The sequence below is a fragment of the Cyprinodon variegatus genome, unplaced genomic scaffold (assembly GCF_000732505.1).
Source record: "Cyprinodon variegatus isolate N-32 unplaced genomic scaffold, C_variegatus-1.0 Scaffold129, whole genome shotgun sequence".
In the NCBI taxonomy this organism is placed as follows: domain Eukaryota; kingdom Metazoa; phylum Chordata; class Actinopteri; order Cyprinodontiformes; family Cyprinodontidae; genus Cyprinodon; species Cyprinodon variegatus.
Genome location: NW_015150582.1, coordinates 536183 through 557092, shown reverse-complemented (window position 1 = coordinate 557092; position 20910 = coordinate 536183). Strand labels below are relative to the sequence as shown.

Sequence of the window (20910 nt, the reverse complement as noted above, 5' to 3'; positions counted from 1 at the left end):
GGAGGTAGAAGCGAGGCCTGCTGTTTTCTCACCACAGCCTCCTTCCTGTAGCCCGGTTGAGGAAGTGAATTTCGCTGACAGGGCTGGGTTCAGTGAGGGAGAGGCGAATAATACACCTTCCACGGGGGGAAACTAAAACAAATAAAAAGAAAAGAATAAAAGCCGAGAGGAGCCCGGTGTATCCGAACAGCGAAGCTAAGGTGTCCGGCCATTGGTGAAACAGTTCCCCGCAGAGACCGTCGCAGACATGGTAAGGGCCGTGCTAACGCTGCTGGGAAGCGGGGAAATGGGTGATAGGATGGGCTCCTGGTTGGAGAACACAAGCTCTCTGAATTCCTGGAAGTACTGGTTGGTAACCTGAGAACAAAACCCCATTGAGGTGTCTAACTCATAGCGAAAAGGTATCTGTTTAATTTGTGGCTAACGCAGCTAATTGTATATCTTCCTGCTAGTTAGCCACCTGCTAACAGCGAAGCTAGTTGCCCCGTAGGCGCAGAGTTAGCACAGGATGTTTTGGATTTGACACAAGTTTGTTAACGACAGCGGTGGAGAGTCCTAATATAGCTCTAATACAATCCCTGCAGCCTTTAAGGCAGCCCTAAATAGCAGAGCGTCGGTTTCCCTGCTGCTAAAATAAAACTGCTGGCTCTTCCTTTTCTAAACCATGACAAGCTGGTAGCTCCTCTACTAGAGTTCCCTGCTTTTAAGCTCATTTAAACGTCTGTTTCCTAGTAAAAATGCAGCCCAGTTTATAACCTGTGACCAACCAATTGCCCCTTTTGGTAGTTACATTTTAGGCAGATACATTAATCTAACTCTTAACTTAAATTGTATTCAGAGTTAAGCAGGAATTCATTAAATGCAGCCCTGGTTAAACATGGGATTGTTGAGATATACAAATAGACATTAAGACAGACATTAAGCATTAATTAAGAAGAAGTTGTAGCCCAATTAAAGTTAAAATTTGGATCCCTCTGACAGGCAGTATCAGCATTTTTGTTCTCACACAACTAAACAGTCCTTACAGTTAACACAACAAAAACAAAACCTCAATACAGTTAAAAACAGTAAAAAAAGAAAATCAGTAGGATCTATAAAAAGATAAGAATTGCATCTATCAAGAATGATTAAATACAGGTTAGATGGGACCTTTTGACTGTTTTTCTTTAAAAAAAAAAAAAAAAAAAAAAAAACCACTAATCAGTCCATCTACTAAAGTTTTTTAATTGGCCATTTTGGTGAGTGTCTTTACTTTCACACAATTTAAAGGTTAGGGACATTTGCTTTAACACTGAATCTGGAAAACTTATAATTTCTAAATATCTATTGATATTTTCCTTTTTTTATTTTTAACAAGGTGTAGAAAATTTAATCTGGTTCAATCTGCAGGTTAACCTTAAAATAAATCTGAAATCATGTATGAAATGGAAAGATCTAAGCTTTGAACTCCTAGAATACATAGTTGTATTTTTTGCCAGATTTGTGGTAAACTATGTGTGAATCATGTGTTTATGCTTCTCTTTAACCACACCTTATACTTCTGACTCCAAACCTTTTTAGATCTTTTCCATGCTGTGGAGTCTGAATCTTCCAACCCTTTATTAAGAAATATGAAAAGCCAAAAGGCAACAAGGTCTCTGGATCTTTTAAACCAGGAATGTCAAACTAGTTCCAGAAAGAGCCATGTAGCTTTAGGTTTTCTTTCCAACCAAACAATAGCAAACCAGACTCCAGTCATCTCATCAAGTGAGTCCAGTCTTTACATGATGACTTGATGAGACGAATGGAGTCTGGTGTGCTATTGCTTATTGGAAAGAAAACCTGCAGCCACAAGGCCTTTTCTGGAACCACTTTGACATTCCTGTTTTAAACATTCTACATTAGGGGTGCTCAAGTCCAGTCCTCAAAAGTAACTTCGATTACATTCACACTGCAGGCCTCGATGCTAAATACCTATTTTTTTTGTGAAATCCGTTTTTTTTTGTGTGTGTTGCCGTTCACATTTCCAAATATATGCGACTAGTATGTTATCTCCTGTGTGAACTGCATTCATACAGCTTAAGTGTCCCGCATGCGCAGTAGACGATACAATGATGTTACAAGCCAGCGTGCTTTTTGTTTATGGAAGTAAACATGGATGTAGTGCTGCAGCGCATCTAGCAATCTTTCCAAACCTTAAAACCTCTATCTTTTCAAGATGGTAAAAAAAAAATTACTGCTCTCCGCATCATCATCCTACTTGGTTTTTGTTTTTCTTGCCGCTTCTGTGTAGCAAGAAGCAGAATAGTGACCTATGTTGGTTATAAATCGCGTTTAGGTTGGATGAATGCAACCTGGCCGTTCACACACACCGCAATTGAAAAGATCAGATTCGTATCGGATTCAGGACCACATAGCCAAGTAGCCTGGGTTGGATTGGAAAAAGTCGGATCTGTGTTGTTCAGATTACCATGAAAAGATCAGATTCAGGTCGCATCTGGGGAAAAAAATCTTGGGTCACTTCAGGTTACAGTGTGAACGTAGCCTTAGATGCATCCCTTCTCTTAACACACCCGAATCTAAAGGTTTAATCCCCTTATTTAGCTCAGCAGAGGCATGTTAATGAGCCACTCATTTGATTCAGATGTGTCAAAAATGGGGTTCATCAAAAAGCTTCAGGATGGGCTTGCAGGTGGCGCATTGGTTAGTGCGCATGACCCGTGTACGGAGTCCTTAGTCCTTGACACGCCCGACCCGGGTTCGAATCTGGTCGTGGTCTTTTGCCGCATGTCTCTCCCCCCTTCTCATACCCACTTTCCTGTCAGCCTACTTTCAGAAAAACGAGCCACTAGTGCCGTAAAAACTCAAAAAAAAAAAAAAAAGCTGCAGGACAGTAGCTCCTGGGGACTGGACTTGAGCACCCCGGTAAACCTAATGCATGGAACTCTGATGAAAACACTTGTAAAAGAAATGTTCATGTCCATTTGCCGGTAAATGGTTGACTGGTCACACAAGGGTTTTTGCTAAGATCTAAGCCAGAACATGCTGAATTTAATATATCGTTTATTTCCAAAACAGCAATGTAGAATTGTGTACTTGTTTTGTATGAGCCAACTTCTTTTGTTTTTCATTTATGAATTTCCCGAGTTTATTTTTCACATCATACGATATTTACACATGTTTTATACTGTGTTTCTGTTAGTTTAAAAAGCAGTTACACACAAACATAAAGAGAACAGCATCCTTTTTGTATTTCCCAATATAGAAGCGTAACCTTTCTGTAATTTGTAATGTTGGGTCTTGGTAAACAACCCAACTGAAAAATACTCCTTAGGCTCAGATCTTTATTCTAGTCACAATGGTCAATTTAAGTTATTCAAAATTAAAAATATATATAAAAAAAAGAATTACAGTTAATATTTTATTTTTCAGCAAGTAGGACTTTAAAATAAACCTCACTACTTTTGTTTTACATCACTGGTGTATGGAAGACATTGCCATAGGAGAGATAACATGCTAGCCCTTTCTTTTCATTGTTTTTAAATGGCAGAGGAAAAGTTTTCTGATAAAACCACAAACAAAGTAGTGTAAATAAAGGTGTTAAAGGTGAGTCTATATATGACACAAATATGTGGTAATTCAGGTCTTTTTGCCCATACCAAACCTTCATGTAACGCCCAGCTTGTGGATTTTTTCAAACAAAAGTACCCCCTCTTTAGTACATCAGTGTAAACTAAACGCTGCTGTGCATGAGAGAAGAGCAGCTGGTATTTCTCCAGAGTCACCCTCTCTCCTTGGTCTCACCTCATCCATCCTACTCCGCCCTGACCTCGGGGGTTGTCTGCTGGTCTGATCGGTGTTTACAACATGACAGCAGTACTGGTAAATGCAGTGCTGAGGAATGCAGGTGTCATGTGAAGCAGACAGTCTCCTCAGGTGAGGGATTTTGGCAAGGATGGAGGTGACCTTAGAGGAGAGGCGTAGTGTGGGAAACTGTTGTGTTCAGTAAGCCTGAAGGAAATCTTTATACAGTGAGATCAGATAATGGAGTGATTAAGTTGGCTTTCTTAGCTTTCTTAACTTTAGGTCAAAAGATGTAGACTGATGTACTCTCTTTCCAAGTACAAAAGTTGAAAAGGTGATTGTTGATGTCTTTCCTTTAACATTTTATAATGGTCTTCGTTGAATCCTTTTCTTCACAATTGAAAGTTTCTGATACTTAAAATTAAGCTTTATCATTGTTGCAGGTAGTATATTGATTAATTGTAATTTATTCAAGTATGACCCAAGTCAAGGTTACCAGACATGTACACCAATGTGTGATAATAGCTGAATAAAATGTTTTACTGATAAAGATATACTAGGTATCAAATAAAAACTTGTGAAGCTGCTGTCACAAATTTTAGTACATCCTCCTACACTTTCCCCACAATTTCATGCTGTGGCTGCTCTGCTCTTCAATCTCATGACCTGCTCACTGCATGTTACGGGACAGAAAGCTCCCCTGGGGGGCAGATTGAACCGTTTAGTCCTGCATCTGGTGCGTGCTTTGTACAAGTCACTAATGTCTTCTTCATTCAGCTGTAACTTATTTGCTTGCTTTTTTACATTTCTCATATCATCAAGCTGCTACAGCAGATAAAGGCCATCACTTCAGGGACAGGCGCTGCTGATATTCGTAGGGCTTAAAGGTTTGGGTTGGATTGTTTAAACTATTGCTTTGCAATGGAATTAAAGTGTCTGACCAAGCGCTATGAGTGACTTAAATGGACAACTTGCACTTGCTATAGTCTTAAGTCATCCCTGATATCTTTTTTGTTTTGCTGTCAGGCAGGAAAGTTGTGCTCCTTTCACGCTTATGACCTTACCCAGATATTTGCTTGGCCAGGGTTGTGTGTGAAAAAAACAGAACCAATTTAGTGGTTGAAACTGACAGGACAATTTACCAGATCAAGAGCTAATATACATTAGACATGAATATGTATAACACCTGTTTGGGCGCTCGCTTGCACGTCAACATCACCGCCATATTGAATGTGACAAAGAGTAACACAATGGAGAGACAGCCAATCAGAAAGGATGCCTCATTCCTGCGCTGGATGGAAATGTACAGACCGTTTTACAGTCCAAACCAGATCTGCCAGCATTACCTGTCACTGATAAGAATGAATAAATATGCATAATATTATCTTCCTGTCCTTTAAAGGGCTCATTATGCTTGACACATGGACATTCTGCACGGAAAATGAGCCGTCCCTCACAGGGTCTGCAGCATTTATACTTTCCCCTATTCCGGCCACCTCCATTGGGAGGCGTGTTCTGCACAAGCTGTAAGCTGACACCACCACAGTAAATGAGGAAGTAGAAAACACAGCCGTTTACTACTTAATAAAATGCAGTTAAGGAGACAAAGTAATTTATTTCCTGGAGTTTTCCCACATTGTGTTGATAGTGGTAATATTTATGGGCTAAATCATTCAAAATCCTGTCTAGATGTTTACATTTGCGAACCCTCGCCAGCAGGAGCTGCTGTTTGCAGATCTGTGCGGAACCATCTGCGTAGTAACGCATTTTGAGATTCCCTATAACAGAGTCCTGCACAGGTCTGATTTAGCTAAACTGTATCCGCCTGCACCTGTAGAGTTCATTACTAAGACCCGACCCGTTACCTGTAATTATCTCTATTTAAAACCCGGCTTCGACCACACGGACCCAAGAGTAATAAAGTGCGACCGGACCCATGATTAAGAAGTGCACACACAACCATTTATGAATACGGAGGCACTCACAGATTCAAAGCAGTAAATTAGCCGAAGTAAGAAGGTTTGCCTCGTCCCTTAAAAAAATATTGTTTCCTGGATTTTCTTGAATCAATGTATTTTTTTAAAATATAGAATTAATAAATAAGAAAATATAAGTTTCATTCATGCAGTAACTCTCTGTATGATACCTTCTCGCATGTTGTTCATTTATACCCGTGCTTGCATCTGTGAAATAATATGGGTTGTTTTTTTTCCTACCCGTAGATGTTCGTATCCGGTGGGTACCCATATGAAATATACATCTAACCCGCCCAAGACAGGGCTGCCCTATACTCAATAAAAATACTGTCTATGAGTCTAACATCTGATCTGCCTCAGCCAACATGATGGAAGCACTAAATTACATGTTCGGAATGAGTTTGTGTGTTTAAAATGAAATGAAATAAATGTAACTTTATTGATCTCACAATGGAGAAATTAACTCTGCATTTAACCCATGCCCTTTAGGGAGCAGTGGGCTGCCACTGTGCAGCGCCCGGAGAGGAATCGGGGGTGAAGGGTCTTTGCTCAGAGACCCAGAGTGGCAGTCTGTGGGAGTGGGTTTCCAAATTACAATCGAGACTACTGCTACATTTTGCATTAACTTTTTTTGCTTAACTGTGTGTTTCATATTAGAAGAGTCTGATGGAAAAACAGTTAATTAGAATAAACTTGCAACATTTCACAGGAAATTGAAATTGGTGGTCTTCAATCTAGCAGCATTCATGAACAGTCTTCCCAATGTTCCTACCGGTACTGGTCATGCTGGATTTCGATAATCACTTAAGAAGCGCAGGGAGCGATTCTCACAAAGTAGACAGTTTTCCACAAACAGGATTGTTGACATAACTTTGAGTCTAAACTAGTCTAGCCTCTTACCAAAGCATCTAAAAGTATCTAAGACCCACATTCAGCCTTGTCTAGCAGGTGCTCTGCTGGGGCAAATACTTTTTAAAGTAAGTAAATAACAATCAGCACTCATGATACATATTAGAATGGATGTAATAGGACATTTATTTTTTCTGACTACAATGGCATGATCTATCAATCATACCAGCTAACATGATAAAGTCACTTAAACTTGCCTGATTAAAACATTTAAAATGCAGTCCATCGCTGATCTGCAGTCCACACTAGCTGCTAACTCTCCTGGTCATTACAGCCTAGCATAACATCAATGTATGACAACATAAAGCGTTGCGTTGCCTTGTTAATTCACTCAAATGGATGGCAAAACATCCAATCACTTTTGTACTCCCTTTTTTATAGTTAGTTGAAATTTTGTATCACCTTTTAATAGAAACACAGCTACAGCTGGTTACTTTTTTTAATCAAGCAAGCATGCCAGTTATTAGTAGCGGCTCAAAAAATAATAAAAATGAAGGAACTCCTCTCTGACCGCGCAAATTAAAATAGTATTCTAGCTGATGAATCCGCTAAATCTTCTTCATTAGTTTACATAACGCCCATAGCAACTGTAATAACCGAAGTGATTTTATGCTTTTGCCAATCAGCCGTTTGATATATAGGCCGTTTCTCAATCTGCGTTCTTGAGCGTTCTCGTGTGCTCGTGACACGTCATCAGCATCAGCCCGGGCACTGTTCCAATTGCGGAGAACACCAGACCGAGAACGTACCAAATCCCCAGATGTTGTTCTCGCCCCGCCCACTTTAACGAGTATGCATCAGAGCAGACTTGTCCGTTCTTGAGATTGACAGCTGTCCCAGCATGCACTACGATATTATACTTTAATGCGTCACTATATGGTCCATTTACCGATTTAATGCGTAATTAAAAAGAAGATTTCCGAAGTTGAGAGGACCACGGCAACCAGCGGAGCTCCAAAGCTAACGACAGCCGGGGCTAACCGCAGCCCCTCTATAGCAGCCCTCTCTCTGACGGTGATTTTTTTTTTATTTTTATTTTTTTGGCGAAACGTTCATTTGATTTGTGTTTACCTGACTGTGATCATTATTATTCCCCACTAAATGTAATAAGTCATCATTTATTATTATCAAGAGACTATTAATAACAGGAGGTGAAATGCAGCTCTTGACGAGCTGAGCGTATGATGACGTCACGAGTACGCTTCTGTTCCAATTGACCAAGATTTATGCTGCGTGCTCGCGTTCTCGCCAAGTCCAGACTTTCCTGTGTTATCCATAGACCGGACTTGATGAGAACGGACTCGCGTTCTTGTCATTGAGAAACAGCACTAGAGTCTGCCTCATATAATTGGGGTACAAGAACCTGTTAAAAGTTCTGCTAAAAATAAATGTCTATGTTGTTATTTTAGTCTTTTTAAATACATTTTAGTTGCTCAAGGGGTTTTTCCCAACCAGCTGGTTGCCAATACTATTAAACTAATCTAGTTATCTTTTTTTGCAATGTTATGTTTGTCAATCATTTTTTATCTCTACCAAAAGTGTTTTTTTTTTTTCTCATCTGCATGAGAAATACTTCAAAACCACAGTTGGAATGAGGTTGGTGCGTGACCTGCAGCCTACATTACCATTATCAAGACACAGTATAGCGGGCATTAGTGCAGCCTGTGTAAACACTTAAAGAAACATCACTAGTTCTGTTATCTTCCACATCAGTCAGACGATAATGAGAATATTTCCAGTAAAACAAGTGCTTTATCAGTGGAATTTTACTAATGTCATGTATGCTTTAGTTGCCCAAGAGAGTTATAAAACTTTATAAATAGAAGTAAGGCGATGAACCTCAGGGTAATATTATTTAAATATGGAAAGCACTTTGTTAAGTGTTAAGTTGTTAGCCACACCCTGTTAGTGAGCTCTCAGCAGCTTATTTTACTTTTTGGCTCGTGGTAAATGCACCGCCAGCATGGAGCCTAAGGCTTCAACAGCACTGGCCTTTCTTTCTCACCTGAGTTGGCTACTTCATGCATTAAAGAAGTCATCGATTAAAATATTAAAAAAAAGTGTTGTTTTTAATAAACTATTACCTGTAAAGCTTTAACTGTTATGCTTTTAATATTAAGTTATACCCCCCCCCCCCCCCCCCCCCCCCCATTTTTTTTTTTTCATCCTGGAAAACCAAATTCACCTTTCCAAACAATATATTCCCAGTTTATACAGTGCCTCATGTAATTTTATTAACTGAAAATAAAGAACAATGGTCTTAAGTTGCTGGCTGCTAGTGCTAATGGCAAAAGATGCTGGATCCAATTTGGCATCTGATGTGACAGAAAATTGATGGGTGATCTTTTCTATCAGAGTATTTTGAAGTCAATCTGGCTATGCAGGCCGCTGGAGATTCCTTTGACTGACTGTCCAACCAAGGCAAGCAAAAAAGCATTTTTAGAAAAAGCAAATGCCCATGGTATTGGCTCAAAAGAACAGAAAAAAATGTGAAGTGAAATGGTGTTCTCATTTGAGTTCCAATTACAGTTTTGCTTTTACTCAGCACATGTTTGCTGTGATCTGTTCCTAAAGCCCTTGGTCAGAGGCTGTAAGTTCTAAAGAAATCTAGGGCCTACTCTCCTGTATCATTTAGATGCATCCCTGCTCCAGCACAACTGAATGATTCCAATAACCTCCTTGGTTTCATATTAAGTTTTGCAAAAGATGTTCACCCCTTTATTCATGTCAGTTGTAAAGCAACAATACCTAAAACATTTAAAAGGGGAACTGAGGACTAGGGTTGGTGCTCTAAGATAACTGGACATTTGTTAGCCTCTATGTAAACTACACCTACCTGGATCAGAAGTTGATGGAAGATTTCCCAACTTAAGCTTTCGGAAAACCTTGTCCTACTAATTTTAATTGAAGTAGAAAAGCTTTATTATAAAATATATATAAGAAACTTACTGGCCCTCCTGCTGTGAGTTGTTGACATTATTATGGGAGTCGGTCTAAATGGTTTAGCCAAAAATCTAAATTCGGATTATCTTTTTATTTTTTTCAACAAATATTGCTTTTTTTTTTTTTTTTTCTTAATTTTCCTTTGCACTAACCACAACCATGTTTCACTCCTGGGACCATTGTTGAAAACTTTACTTCAAGTAGTGTTTAGAGAAGTGCTTACTTCCTCTCACATACATGGATCTGTGTAGTAGCTCCAGCTGTCGTTCCTTCTGTTTAGCAGCTAACACCTAAGTACATTACTGTCACCAAAAAGGCTGCAGTCAGAAAGGCACTTAGTTTTGTTAAATGTAACATTAACAAAATCAAGTGTCTTTCCAGCTATAAAAATAGCATACATTTTGAAAATGAGACTAATTGCACAGCCATAGAAGCAAGAATGGTTGTTTTTTAAAACCATGGAGTTTTGCAGGATATTTCTGAATGAGTTGAAATCTTCAGCAATTTGGCCAAGCAAACCTGTTTTTGCAGAAGCAGCCACCGCTGCCTGCCTTCTTGGGAGTATGGGCACTTGTTGGACCCAAAAAATCTGCCTACATTTCTGAATCCTGCATGTTCAATGACAGATAGGGGTTTAAAGCTCATAAGGATAAATAGAGCGACTTTGCAGCAATATGTTTAGCCTTCCTGTTATCTGTTGAAGTTGTCTCAGTTTTGCTTTGTAAAAGATCCAGGTAGATCCAGGTACAGGTTTCAACCTGCTGTACAGATAAGTTTCCTTTGAATTAGCTTCTGACTTTTTAGTTTCTCCTTAGGTTTTCCTTTTAAACTTATGTGAAACTCATGAAAAATGAGAATTTAATGTCTTCCTTTTGCAATAAGAGTGCAATGGAAGTACAATGATTTTTTTTATTCTTACTCACTGAAACTGCCTGTTTCCAATGAATAGTAGAATATTCTGTGCATCTCTACTTTATTGTGTGGTTTTATCCCAACATGACTCAAACATTCTGCCAAATACTGTAAAGATGGCAACATCTATTGCAATATGTCTGCCTCAGTAGAACTTTCTTTGATATTGCCTTTAAAGTCATTAGGGTTTCCTGCTTGGTCATATTGTGCATATTCCTCACAGATTGGCTGTTACATGGCCTGTTTTTTTATTATTATTATTTTTACATTAAAGACTGTAAAGGTTTATCTAAATATTATTTATGGTGGTCTAAATCAGTTTGGAGTAAACTATAAATATGAGGAAGTGGTGACATTTTATTTGAAGTGTGCTGCAACCTTGTGGGATGTTTTTCCAAAGGCAATCTGTAATGGTGTGTTCGCACCGGAGGCGGTGGCTCTGGTAAATGCAGTGGATTCACATAGAGTTCCTATATTAGCCATGCGGTGAAAAGCAGGGAAGCGACCGGCGGTGAACTCCACACGGTGAGAGCGTTCACTGCTCCGCTCTCACCGAGTACTACTAGATAGAGTTGAGGTGTTGTCAAACAGCAGCACAGCATGGAGATATCGGAGCACTGATTGCTGAAGGTGAAACAAGCTAAACTTTTCTATGAAATCATGACGTGACACGGCTAGATAATTTTAATTAAATTAGAAGCTTAATGGGGTTGACCTCTGGGTAACTTGATAATCTTTAATATCTTTGAAACAACAGCACCATATGTAGTTTTCTTCCCATTTATTTATTTATATTTTCATTTTTCCAAATGACCATTTAAAATGCACAAACATGCACTAAAGAAGCACTAACCATCCAGTCTATTTGCTGAGTACTTTTCACATTAGTGGGGTTTCAGCTTCACTCAGCTGAAGCTCCTCCTATTTGATGATGTGTTACAGAGTGTAAACACAGTGCATCCTAATTGCAGAGAGGTGAACTACCTGCGGGGCTTGCAGAAATCCCTGTCTGTACCGCATGTATGAACACACCATAATGCTGTACAGCTCTGCTTGTGCAATGATTTATCTGTAAAATAATGTGTTTTTTATTGATCACATCTTAACTTTCAGGCTAATCATGGAGAGGTTTTGAGAAATGCATAGATTTATAAGGGGTTTGTCTTTTTTGAGTTGAAGCTGTTATTATCCTACTCATTTACTAGAGATACACCAATTGATCGGTAACTGATCGCAGTCCCCTGATAGCGCCCAATCGGTGTTGATTGGAGTTCTAAAGATTGTTCGAAGGAGGCAGATGAGACTGTTTATTACAGCAAACTTCCACCAGGGCATGCATGCTGTTCTGTCCATGCTTGTGCATAAGATAGAAAAGCTTGACAGATAGAAAAGCCACACTTTTTGAGTTCTCTCTGAGCTTTACTTAGTAGTCACTGTAAAACTGCAAAAGACATAATGCAAAAATGCACAAATTTGACCCCTAGCTCAGTGCTAACTTCTCTATTGAAAAACCCTTATAGGAAGATGCTAACGGTTAGCATTTTCCAAAAAACATTGAAGAAATAAAATCCTTTTTGTTTAAACAAGTTAACCTAAAGATGACCTCAGTATTCATTTATAAAGCAACAGATCATAGATATTATTCACAGGCAAATGCTTTCCTGACCATATGATGCTGATTAAGAAAATTAATTGTTTAGTTTCATTCTATAGCCTGAACTAACTACAGAAACACTAAAGTACAAAATAATACTGCAGCAACAACTGTTATTACTTGTGATTGTCCTAAGCTCAGTGTTAGTACAGAACCCAGGTCTCCACAATCCATTTTTATTCTAAAAGTTGTTTCCTTTTTCCACTGATAAAATAAGGTTTATAATTTACAAATTGTATTAATTTGGTGCATACAGGCCAAACCTGTAAAAAATGACCAACCTTGTGGTGCTCTATCTACACATGTTACATGCTAAGCATGCACGTGAAGGAGTAGTTTGAGCGTCTGTATGAATTAAAGCTGCTCGTACAGTAGTGTGTGTGTGTGTGGACTTCTCACAGAATAATGATGTATAGCAAAAAAAGAAAAAAAAATACCTCAAGGGATAAAATAAAACAGCTTTTTTAATTGCCCTCATTTGTCTAGATTGTTTTCTTAATCTTCCATTTTTATTTAAAAAAAATGGCTCTCTTCTGCCTTCGTTAACTAAAACAGTGGTCAGGTCATGATACTTTCTCATCTCCTAATTTTTATATTTAATCATGCAATGTACATGCAACAACAGTATTGAAGAATTTACGGATTCAATGCTGTAATCATTGATTGACAATGTTTGTTTCTGCCAATCCCAATTTTATCAGTCGGCTCCCAAAATCCTGATAGGCGCATATCTATCTTCTAACGCACTGCATTCCTTACCTGGGACATCCTGCAGGTTAGCACTTTCTTTGAAGATCAGTGGATTGCTTTCATATTTTCCATTGAAGTCTTCTACAATAAAATAGATTTGTTTCACTTAAAAAAGGACCATTGTGACATTCTATGTTTAATGGGCTCTAGGAACAGTTTCTGTGCGATAACTGCTGCTATTGCATTTAATTATTGTCTTCATGTTTCACACACATGAATGCTCCTGCTAAACCTGAGCCCCTGTTTTCATAGACGTTTTTATCTACAGATAATTAGTTGTTCTGAGGTTTTGGTTTACAGAAGCTATTATTGTTATTGCTTGTAGAAGTTGCACAGGTAGACACCATCCATCCATTCATTCTGCATTTTGTAAGTTTGTACAAAAAGGAATAATGCATGTGATTATGATTTGACATTGTATTTGCATGTACTCTGTACTCATTACACCTAGGATGAATCTTTTTGCTAAAAATCAAAATTGCTATTTTCAACCAGATTTCAATTTTATTTCAATTTTTTTTTTTTTTTTTTTTTTTACTAAGAATAAGCATGTACATGTTTCCATCAGGGTTTTCAGTTTATTTACAAATTGTGCTCCTCTTTTGGGCTTTTCTGGATTAAACTAAGAAAGAAACATGAAAACGTCCCAAATTCTAAGGTTGATGAAACCTTTGAAAGGCGACATCATGTTATCTGGTAGTACAGTAGCTACCCATCATATTGGCTTGTCTCATGAGCTTAATTGATCATCTCTCTTCTATTCCCTAAATTATACAACATTTTTGGCTTTACATTAGGTTAGCTGTGTGGTGTCGAATGCTCAGTTTGTGTCTGTGATGCGAGAAACAGGGGTTTGAGTTAGGTGTGTAAATCACATCCATCATGGCGATTCGATTTAGTATCGATTTCCTGACCCAACGATTCGATTATTTTCGATACTCAAGAATATACTACGATTCGATTAATCGGTTAATTTTTTTTTTCTACACCTTACAGGCTAAACAAAGTTTCAAATTTGAAATAAATCAATGAAAGCTGTAATATCGTTATGCATTTTTTTTTTTTAGAAACAACAGCAAATAGCAGAAGTAGGAAAGTTGCATCAAAAAAATACTGTAAAAATACTGCACATAATCAGTGCAATGAGTGCAATGCAATACCTCGGCTCCAGACGTCCCCGGCCCCTCCACAGACGCTCCGCTGCACCTCTCCCAAATTGTAGCTCACCGCAAACAGGAGGCCGGTTTGTTTTGTTTTTATGACCAAAATTGCGGAAAACAACTCGTGAAGTTTGACCCGCTTGAAGAGCGAGGTGCGCGAGAATGCTGGGACCATTTTTCAACCTGGATCTCCGCCCTTTTTGGCCCTCATGTCCCTCGGTCGTCAGACTAAACTCGCCCCAACTTCCTCGCCGCCTCGGCCGTATCTAGACCCACAGGGTGTAGCACAGACCACGCTTCAATATTGAGCATAATTTAAAAATGTCTGTGTCAAGCTCACTGCAACACACTGCTGTAAGAGTATGACCAGGAAGCGAGGTAGGAGGGCAAAATAGGTTTAGCGCCACCGCAGCACGGGAGGGAGAATTACGCCCAGGAGCAAATGGATAAACATAGACCAGAAGAAAAACAAAAACATGAATCGATACTCTTGCGGACGTGTCGAGGCATCGGATCCTCGACTGTTGGATCGATGCATCGATACAAAACGATTATTATTTACACCCCTAGTTTGAGTTCAGATTGCAGCAGAAATGGCATTAGGAGTAAAACTTCAGCCAAGTCTGGGCTGCTTGTGATGGCTTGCTGTTGTAGTCCCTAAAGGAAGCATGTGAAAGACGTCTCTCACAGTCAATGTTAATGCTCTGTAAAAAATAAATAAATAAAATGCTTATTTTTGCAAAATGTACTACTGGTTATTTTGTGAGTTGTATAGATTTGTAGAAACCAGGTGATTGTTAAAGAAAGAAATCCTGTTTGCTAGTTTATTAGTCCATATAAGAATCTCAGTTTGCTGATAATTTGGCCCGGAGTTCTCAGTGTTTCTATGTGTTGTCTTTTGTGTTTCAGAATGATCAACAGTTGGACTGTGCTCTGGACCTGATGAGGCGTCTGCCTCCTCAGCAGATCGAGAAGAACCTCAGTGACCTCATCGACCTGGTTAGTTTCTTTCTTTACAAGCTACTCTGGCCGCTCGTTGCATTAAAAATTTGTAGAGTTTGTCGTTTGCTTTTAATTAAATGTATTTTATTTATATTATGCAAGAAAGACAATTTCTGCTAACTAACATGATTTACTTTTTAATTTAGCCTCTAAAAGAGCAGTACTTTGACTTTGCTCCTTGTAATGTAGCAGAGTATAAATAACTGCATCAGTTAAACAAGAAGTGTTTTTTTTTCTTTTTGTTTAATTTAATAGAATTTCCTCTTCAACCTGTAAAACTTTGATTAGACATCAGTGAACTAACATTTCCTTCATGTTTTTCCACTACATGCGTTTCTTTTCAGCCTCACCCCCCACCTGCCTCCCTTTTCTCTCACCTCTAACCCGTCTCCCCATGGACACCTGCTCTTTTCATTCCCAGTGATCACTATGTCCGGTTATTAGTGATCATTATCTCAGCTGTCAATCATGGCTGCTGCCAACTTGGCTCTGCCACAGCTGAAACTTTTTCCTGCCACCTTAAATCAGGTCTCCTGTTCCAGATTATACCACATCCCTCATCTTTTCCTCTCAGATCAGCCTTTCATTTACCTTCCACACTTTATTTCGAGTTCAGACTCGTTTCTTTTCTCTTGGCCCGTCTGGGCAGCCAGGTGCGTTTATGTGTGAGAGTGTCTGTTTGTGGGTATGGGGGCTTTTTCAGGGTAACAGGGCTGCCATTGTGTTCTGATGCTGGAGTGTGAAAGGAGTGGGGGAGGCTACATGTCAGTCTGTGAGAACTAATTTGTACCCCTTTATCCTTAAGATATTATATTTCCCACTTACATTTTATTCTGGGTGGAGCTGGAATGTGATAAATTAGAGCTTGAAAGTATCAATTACCCATACCTCCATGTTTAGTTTTCAGTATGTTCTTCTTTTTTGTGAAAGGCCTTTTAACATCCTGGTTTTACCCTCAGATCACATCATGTACATTTAATTAGGTCTTTGAGGAGATTGATAGTTGAACTAAACATTGTTCTGATGAGAGCTATTGCCTGTGTGTGGGTGTAGGTCCCCAGTCTGTGCGAGGACCTCCTCTCCTCAGTGGACCAGCCCCTGAAGATCGCCCGTGACAAAGTGGTGGGGAAAGACTACCTGCTCTGTGATTACAATCGAGACGGCGACTCTTACAGGTGCAGTATACATAATGACATAAGGAGCAATTACAATAGATTACAGAGATAGAAAATGTCAAGAGGTTTTTCCAATATGGTTTAGCCAGATGTTGGATACTGAGCTGCCCTATTCCTCTTCACTACAATGTCTGTCATTCCTTTTAATCTTCCACTCTTGGTCCATATTTGTGTGAGCTCAATATGAAAAGCAGTGCTTTGTTTGATATCCTGTCTGCTACAGGCTGTGTTCTCAGACCTTCTCATAATATTAGATGCAGGTCCAGCCCCAACCATGACACACTCAGCCACATGCATGACATACCTTTCTTGCTCCTCAGCCGGTTTCTGCCTTGTGGGACCATCGACACCATCTGAACCAAATATTTTCATCTTGATCTCAGACCGAAGAACATGTTTCCAATCATCCTTTGTCTGCTTGTCTTCAGCACATTGACTGAGAACTTTCTTTATGCATCATCATTGGAGGATTCTTCCTGATTGAGCAAGTGTAGCACCATGTAGACCAACTTCTTTGGTGAACCATGGTGAAGGGGAACCTGTCCTGTTAAACAGTTGTATGATCACAGCCCAATGTTTTCAAACTACTACTGTTTTCAAAACTACAACAAAAAACAGTATAAAGTGAGAAATAATGTTTTTATGTCTTGGTGTGGGTACTCTTTTTCTTGGTTTGTTTGGTCATAACTCCAACACTGATGTGTGTAAAGCGTTTTTTTTTTCTCTTACTACTTTTCCACTGGGTATGTGTTTTACTACTCCCTGTGTTTTCAGAGAATGCTGTTCTAGTATTTACATGTATAAATGCCTGCAGCCCTTACCATCCAGAGAGTCCCTCTCAGCATCCTATGTACTACTAACTCAACCTATAATCATCCATCTTTTTGAGTCAGGTGTGTGAAATGCCAAAAACATTTAGGGTGGTGGGTCGTGAGGACGAAGAACAAAAACCATTCATCTTCTTTCAGGGTGTCTTGACCTGGCTTGATTAAAGACTCAATCAGTGACTCAACCAACGACAGTGGGATTTAGAGTTGCGGTTCTGTTTTAGAATTGGTTCTAGAAGCTTTTTAATCTGTAGTGGTTTTTAAAGCGCCCTGCTCTTTATCAGGCCTTCCTTTCCCTTTGTTTCTGTGGCTCTGGGTGGAAGTAGCTTTAGGAGCTTCTTGGTCACACGGTGTCATGAGGCGTGTTTCCATCAGCTTTCTCTAATACGGATTTAGAAGTATCACATCAGAAAAAGCTTGATAAAACCTGATAAATTTGAATTTATATTTAGTTATATATATTTAAAAGTTATTTTTTGGTTTAGGTTTGATGTAGCAAACTTTTACCTCACATGACTGAGCAGCTGTTTCTGCTGTCGGCGTCTTCCTGGATGTTCCTCTTATACATGTAAACATGGCTGTAAGAAGCGTTTCTATTACTGACATGTTAACGTAAGAACAATTTGCCTGAAAGCAACACATTCATTAAAACTTTCCTCCATTACTGATCTGTGGTCTGTGCTAGATCGCAGCCTCTACTTCCTGTTTACTTCAGCCATGTGTGATTGTAATGTATGATGACATTGCACTTTGTGTCACATTGTTAATTCGTTTCAGACCAAATGAAAACTGCAAAGTCAACTTTCCTTTTTATTTAACTTTTAAAAGTTGGCTAGAAATTCACATTTCAGTTTGCTGTAAACATGGCTATAGTGAACCTGCAGTGACCAGTAGGGGAGGGTGTGTGAGTGACACAAACCTAACACACCGCTTCCTCTATCGCACTCCACAGTCACATGTCACCTGGGAGGGAAAAAAAAGGCTAATTGGCACAAACTGAATATTCTCACTTGGGACTCTGTTCCTTTGTAGCCAGCTTTTTCTAGACATCGTCTTCTGTTATTTTGAATGGTAAGTTTGCAGTCTTAAAAGCCATCTTTCTAAGGGTCACAACTTCAGTAATGTCCCATGAAAAGATATAATAAATCTATTATGGAATATCTAAAAAAAATAGTGGTTTACACACTATTTTGAGGTAATAATTGAGGTGACTCTGACGAAGCCTAATCTGTTGAAGCTAAAACTTTGTGCAACCCAGTATCGGAGTAAAGAAGAAATTTACATTTTTATTTAACCACAATTGATCATGTTCTTTTTATGAAGACTTAGAAAATTAGCACATGATAACCCCACTCCAAAGGATGGACATGTAAATGTTCTGTTGAGTTGATGACAGCTCACTCTGCCTTTATACAGCATTGAAATGTGATATTTAGAAAGTAGATCCTATGTTATGATTTGGGAGATAATTGGCGTTGTTTAAATACTATTAAACTAAAGGGAAAAAATATCTGCATCAACAGCACAGCTTGACCCTGTTGATGTTTTTACCCTAAGTTTCGTTGCCAGGGAGAAGTTCCTTTTCCTCCTACAGGAGAGTAAAGCTAAGTCCCAGCAGCTACATTAGCATGGTTAAAAATAGCTTGGTTTTCTGTTTGCATTGCAGATTTTGGTTGTCACTGCTCCTGACAGCTGTTATTGACAAGAATATTTGAAATGTCTCTTTCTCATAAAGCCTGAAGCTATAGAAACTTTTTATAGCAGTTTCACATTAGATTTGGTATTTATATTATGTTCGTGGTATGTAGATGCAAATCTGCTTTTAGACAAAACGCTAAGCTGATTTCTCATCCATCAGATCACCGTGGAGTAATAAGTATGAACCTCCCATTGAAGATGGTGCAATGCCCTCGGCTCGGTTGAGGAAACTGGAAGTGGAAGCGAACAATGCCTTTGATCAGTACAGAGACCTGTGAGTATCAGAGAGGTTAGTAATTAAAGATCAGTGCTGCCTCCTTGTCACCGTTCTATTATTTACCTGTAATATCCAGGTACTTCGAGGGAGGTGTGTCCTCCGTGTACCTCTGGGACTTGGATCATGGCTTTGCAGGAGTTATTCTCATTAAAAAAGCTGGAGATGGATCCAAGAAGATTAAAGGATGCTGGGACTCTATTCATGTGGTGGAGGTGCAGGTGAGATAACACTGTCTGCAGCCTTTTGAAACACTGGTTGCGCTTACTTTGTAATTTATTCGATTAAGTCTTTTTGGTTCTAGTAGAAGGGATTTTTGGGAAATATATATTCCATACAACATGGTAATACCATTACAAAGAAAGATACAAAGAAGATAGTAGCTGCAAAAACACTGGTTTATTGTTATTAATAAATACTAGATTTAGATATTCCAAACCTTTTAAAGTAATTTTTAAAGTCTTTTGTCTAATTTTCAATAATTTGTTGCATCTTTGCACTTCTCTTGATTTTGCCAATTTCATGTTCTCTTATATCACTTGGATACTCTAACCTGATTTAATTAATGAGCTATGATGCTCAGATCAGTGAACACATCATGGTAACGGAAATGGGAAAAAAATTCTGATGTTACTTCTCTGCGAGTAATAATTTGAATATATGTTGTTGTTTTTTTGACCTGAGACAGTAGGATATCTTTGAATTGCACCAGCAGCTGTTAAATCCATGCCTGCAATGGGCTGTTCATTGTATTGCCTGCAGGAAAAGCCCAGCGGTCGCACTGCTCACTATAAACTCACCTCCACTGTCATGCTGTGGCTCCAGACGACCAAGACAGGCTCTGGTACCATGAACCTGGGCGGCAGCCTTACAAGACAGGTACGACACTGCTACAGTATTCCAGACTGTTTGAGGTTTGCGCCTTTTTATTCAGCTGGGATGAATGAGCAGTTTTCTTTTTAAATATTTCAACAGATGGAGAAAGACGAGACGGTTGGAGAGTCCTCACCTCACATTGCTAACATCGGCCGCCTTGTTGAAGTTAGTTAACTTGATTTCCATTCAAATCTTGTTTGAGACAAAAAGTCAAAAGAGTTTTGTTCTACATGAGCAAAGATGGGTAGAGTAGCCAACAATGGTCCTTAAGTAAGAATACCTCTACAAAGTATTTAGTCCTTACAGTATATTAACCTGAATCCTATATTTTGTGTTAGGTTGACCATATATAAAGACCTAACACTCGCAGTGGCATAAACATTAACTCTGCGTATTTATCTGGAGCATCTTTGTTTAAAACAGGCTTGTTTGTTAGTTGGATGGAATAGCCGAAAAATGTTATTCAACCAAGAGTAGAAACTTTTTGAATGGTAAATGGCCTGTACTTATATAGCGCTTTTTCAAGTCGGAGGACTGACCAAAGTGCTTTACACTAATATGGCATAATCTAATCCTATCACCAGTGCCACAGTTGGCCAACTGTTGGTTTATTTAGCTTTAAGCCACAGTTGAGAATCCCACACCAACAACAAGTGGGTACACACACAATGCTGTGGATTCTTCTTCGCTGATAGAAGGCAGCCTTCCATCGAAACTAGGAATCAAAAATAAACGATTCCAGTAGAATTGAAAGGCTAGAACCAGTTCTGTGAGATTATTGATGCCCGGAGCTAACTTTGAAACTAGACTAAAGGATCTAAACGTATCACTTGTTTTACTCCTGTTATAATCAAAAGTAACTCATGATTTAAAAAAGCTACAAACCTCAGTCATGCATTAGCATGTAATTAGAGGTGAGTGTTGCGATTCGATACATGTCGCGATACTTGGGTCACGATACGATATTATCA

At 39.0% G+C, this 20910-nt stretch overlaps 1 protein-coding gene across 2 annotated transcripts in view; it reads left to right on the top strand.

Moving 5' to 3' along the window:
* The window catches only part of capzb (capping protein (actin filament) muscle Z-line, beta), a 25189-nt gene continuing 4279 nt past the window's right edge, over positions 1–20910 (top strand). For both annotated transcript variants that reach the window (XM_015376107.1, XM_015376105.1), the window contains exons 1-7: positions 1–250; positions 14997–15086; positions 16143–16264; positions 18950–19063; positions 19143–19284; positions 19826–19942; positions 20039–20104. In XM_015376107.1, coding sequence (XP_015231593.1) covers positions 248–250; positions 14997–15086; positions 16143–16264; positions 18950–19063; positions 19143–19284; positions 19826–19942; positions 20039–20104 — 654 coding nt within the window. In that variant the 5' untranslated portion in view covers positions 1–247. The remainder of the gene's footprint in view (positions 251–14996; positions 15087–16142; positions 16265–18949; positions 19064–19142; positions 19285–19825; positions 19943–20038; positions 20105–20910) is intronic.